Source organism: Bison bison, unplaced genomic scaffold, assembly GCF_000754665.1.
Source record: "Bison bison bison isolate TAMUID 2011002044 unplaced genomic scaffold, Bison_UMD1.0 scf7180017864267, whole genome shotgun sequence".
NCBI classification, from domain to species: domain Eukaryota; kingdom Metazoa; phylum Chordata; class Mammalia; order Artiodactyla; family Bovidae; genus Bison; species Bison bison.
Window position 1 is genome coordinate 1,779,970 of NW_011494839.1, and position 4,377 is coordinate 1,784,346.

Sequence of the window (4,377 nt, forward strand, 5' to 3'; positions counted from 1 at the left end):
GCAACCCACTCCAGTATTTTTGCCTGGATAATTCCATGGACAGAGGAACCTGGTGGGCTATATATAGTCCACGTGGTCACAAAGAGTTGGACATGACTGAGTGACTAACACATACATTTTGTTTTTTAAATTACTGACCTGTAGGAATTGTTTCTATGTTCTAGGTATATGTCCTATGTCAAATATATGTATTGCAATTATTTTCTTTTCCTTTATTTGCCTACTCACTTTTTAAATGGCCTTTTGATGTGTATAACTTTTTAGTTTTGATGAAGTCCAATTCATCAATTATTTTCTGTTAATTGCTTTCTGGGTTTTGTCCAAAAAATCTTTGCCTACTCTGGTGGCACAAATGGTAAAGACTCTGCCTGCGGTGCAGGAGATCACGGTTCAATCCCTGGATAGGGAAGATCCTCTGGAGAAGGAAATGGCAACCCACTCCAGTGTTCTTGCCTAGAGAATCCCATGGACAGAGGAGCCTGGTGGGCTGCTGTCCGTGGGGTTGCACAGAGTCAGACACAACTGAAGCAACTTAGCATGCATGCATGCGTTGGAGAAGGAAATGGCAACCCATTCCAGTATTTTTGCCTGGAGAATCCCAGGGACAGAGGAGCCTGATGGGCTGCCGTCTGTGGGGTTGCACAGAGTTGGACACAACTGAAGCGACTTAGCAGCAGCAGCAGCCAGTGTTCTTGCCTGCAAAATCCCATGGACAGAGGAACTTGGCGAGCTATAGTCCATGGGGTCACAGAGTCAGATATGACTGAGCATGCACACAACATACCCTTAAGTCATAAAGATTTCTCATGTTTTCTTCTAGTAGCCTTATAATTTAAGTTTTTACATCTAGGTTTATGATTCATCTGTAATTATTGTGTATAGTTGTGAGGTATGAACAAATATTAATTCTTTTCCAGATGTTCCATCATCATTTGTTGAAAAAACTTTCCCCATTTTCCCCATTGTTTTGATGTTGTGATCAAAAATCAGTTGAACATATGAATGTGAGTCTATTTTTGCAGGCAGAGGCAATATGCTATGTCTCCTGTGTATTGCTGCACGTGCTTGCTGGCATGCCAGGAATTCAAGGTCCTAACTTTTCTTTGCCCAATACTTATTTTTCCATATCCTTGTTAGTTACAAATCTGGCTCAAATAGCATTATCCTAATACCAAAATCAGATAAAAGATATAACAAGAAAACTACAGACCAATAGCTCTTATGAATACACAGGCAAAAATTCTCAACAAAATATTGCAGATTAATTCAATGATGTATAAAAATAAGTATATATCACAGCCAGTAAAATTTATGTTAGGTATGCAAAGCTAGTTCAACATTTGAAAGTCAATTAATGTAATCCCTATAATATTAACAGGCTACAGAAGAAAAATCACATTATCATGTCAATAGATGCAGAAAAAGCATTTGGTAAAATTCAACACCCTTTATTTAAAAACTCTTAGTAGATTAAGACTAGAAGGGAACTCCTTCAACTTGAAAAAGAACTTCATCAAAAAACCTACAACTGACATCATACATGATGGTGAGAAACTTGAAACTTTCCTATTAAGATCAGGAACAAGACAAGATCATGATGTTCCTTTTCACCACTGTTTTTCAACATCATCTTGAACGTCCTAACTAGTGCAATAACACAAGAAGAGGAAATAAATCTGGAAGGCAAGGCAACCCACTCCAGTATTCTTGCCTGGTGAATTCCATGAACAAAGCCTGGTGGGCTACAGTCCATGGGGTCACAAAGAGTTGTATACAACTGAGCAACTAACTCTAACTAATACAAATTCATGTATTACAACTGAGAGCAAAGGCTTAAACAGTACATTTACACATTAAATTCCTGTTTTTATTTATCAAGGTAAAATGAGAAGTGTCATTTAATATAATTTCTCTATTTCTAAAACCTGTACAATATAATCTCTATTGTTAGGTAAGTCCTAGGCTTCCCTGGTGGTTCAGATAGGTAAAGAATCGCCTGCAATACAGGAAACCTGGGTTCGATCACTGGGTCGGGAAGATCCCCTGAAGGAGGGCACAGTAACCCACTCTAGTATTCTTGCCTGGAGAATCCCGTGGACAGAGAAGCCTGGAGGGCTACAGTCCATAGGGTCTCATAGAGTCAAACATGACTGAAGTGATTTAGCACACTCAACTCCATGACACTGATGGAAAAGTTAAATAGGTAAAAATTAATTTGAAGAAATATTGTTTACCTGACTGGAGCTGTTCAAGTTTATCTTTTTTGTGTGAAGCCAAGTCTCCTATAAAGCAGATACCACCTTTAGCTAGCAAAGCACTGCCAGCTTGAATGCTAACTGCTCCAGTTCCATACTTATTCCTGGATACAGTAGGGAAAATTTCAGTAGAGACTGAATGACGTATACCACGGGGCACAAGGCTTATACTAAAATTCAAAAGCCTAAGGGGAAAAATAAATCATTAATTACTACTATTTAATATTTGATTTTCAGAAGTCATAATGTATAATAGCTATACAATTAGATTTAATTTGATTTAATGTTTATTGAGCACTAGTGCTAGGGATAAAAACATATATGAGATTTGGTCCTCAACTTGGAAAGCTCACACCTTAGAGAGATGAAAACAAAAAAGTAAAATACGATATGATGAGTACTAAAATAATGCTGTGAGGACATCCATAAAAGATTTATTTCTTCCTGGAAAAAAATCAGAGAAAGCTATAGAGAGATGACATTTGAACCAAGGCTTTCTCTTTTGATGCCCTGCTTTCTTTCATTTTTCAAAACTTCTGCATTTAGGTTTTGCAAATAGTCCATCATGACTACCCCTGCTACCTATGTATCAACATAACTCTTGATACATCCTGTTGCTTTCTAATATCTTTGCCAATTGCCTCAAGCCTCTTCATTTCTCAAATTTAAATTATAAGAAAAGAATATGATTAACTTAGCTTAGCTTTTAAATCCTTGCTGCAGAAATCATAGCTTGCTGGTGCGATCTACTATGATGACCAGACACACACATACAATGCAAAAGAGGGTGAAGCAGATCTCTTAAGAATGGACAGGTAAGACACTATAAAATGTCTAGAATATGTGTCATTCCAGGGAATTCAGATGTTAATTTGAAGATATGTAAAATGGGTAAGATGTAGAAGGAAAATTTGCAAGTCTATAGGTTAGCAGTTCTCAACCCTAGTTCACTTTAAAATCACCTGGGGAGTCAACAGTCATGTGAAAAGATGGTCAATGTAAAAAATCATTAGGGGAATGCAAATCAAAAACACAATGAGATATCACAACACACCTATCAGAATGACAGTTAACAAACACACACAAACCCAAAAACCAATTGTTGGCAAGAATGTGAATAAAGGGACCCCTTATGCACTGTTGGTAGGAATATATATTGATATAGCTTTTTATGGAGAACAGTGTGGAAATTCCTCAACAGAGTTATCATATGATCCAGCAATTCCACTTCTGGGCATTAATCCAAAGAAAACAAAAACATTAATTGGAAAAGATATATGCACCTCCATGTTCATTTCAGCATTATTTACAATAGCCAAGATATAGAAACAATCTAAGTGTCCATCAATAGATGAGTGGATAGAGAGATGTGGTGTGTATATATACATATATATAATGGAATATTACTCAGCCATAAAAACAATGAAATCTTGACATTTGTGAAAACATAGATGGGCCTAAAGGTTATTATTCTAAGATACTTTAACAAAAAAATTGCTTGGGGTCTTTAAAAAATTCCAATGCTAAGCCATACTCCACACAATATAAATTATAATCTTTGGGGGTGAGCCACAGGCATAAATATTTTAAAAAATATTTTTCTAGATGATTCTAACAGGCAGGCAGGCTGAGAACCTAACCATATGGAACAATGGGACTCAAAATTGGCAAATCATCAAAATTAACTGAGGAAGTTTTTGAACTACTGATATAAGGTCACAGAGAATAAGACACAAATACAAAAATCAACGCTATCTCTAATATATTCAAAGCAAATACTTAAAAATAAAATTAACAAAGCACTACCACTTTAACAGCATCAGTAGAGTTCAGTTCAGTTCAGTTCAGTTGCTCAGTCGTGACTGACTCTCTGCAACCCCACGGACTGCACCACACCAGGCCTCCCTGTCCATCACCAATGTCTGGAGTTTACTCAAAAGCATGCCCATTGAGTTGGTGATGCCATCCAGCCATCTCAGACTCTGTCTTCCCCTTCTCTTCCTGCCTTCAATCTTCCCCAGCATCAGGGTCTTTTCCAATAAGTCAGTTCTTTGCATCAGGTGGCCAAAGTATTGGACTTTCAGCTTCAGCATCAGTCCCTCCAATGAATATTCAGGACTGA

At 37.3% G+C, this 4,377-nt stretch overlaps 1 protein-coding gene across 1 annotated transcript in view; it reads right to left on the bottom strand.

Moving 5' to 3' along the window:
- The window catches only part of MCMDC2 (minichromosome maintenance domain containing 2), a 39,409-nt gene that overhangs the window by 18,486 nt on the left and 16,546 nt on the right, over nucleotides 1-4,377 (bottom strand). Inside the window, exon 9 of the mRNA XM_010848460.1 lies at nucleotides 2,235-2,440. Within this exon, the coding sequence (XP_010846762.1) occupies nucleotides 2,235-2,440 (206 nt within the window). The remainder of the gene's footprint in view (nucleotides 1-2,234; nucleotides 2,441-4,377) is intronic.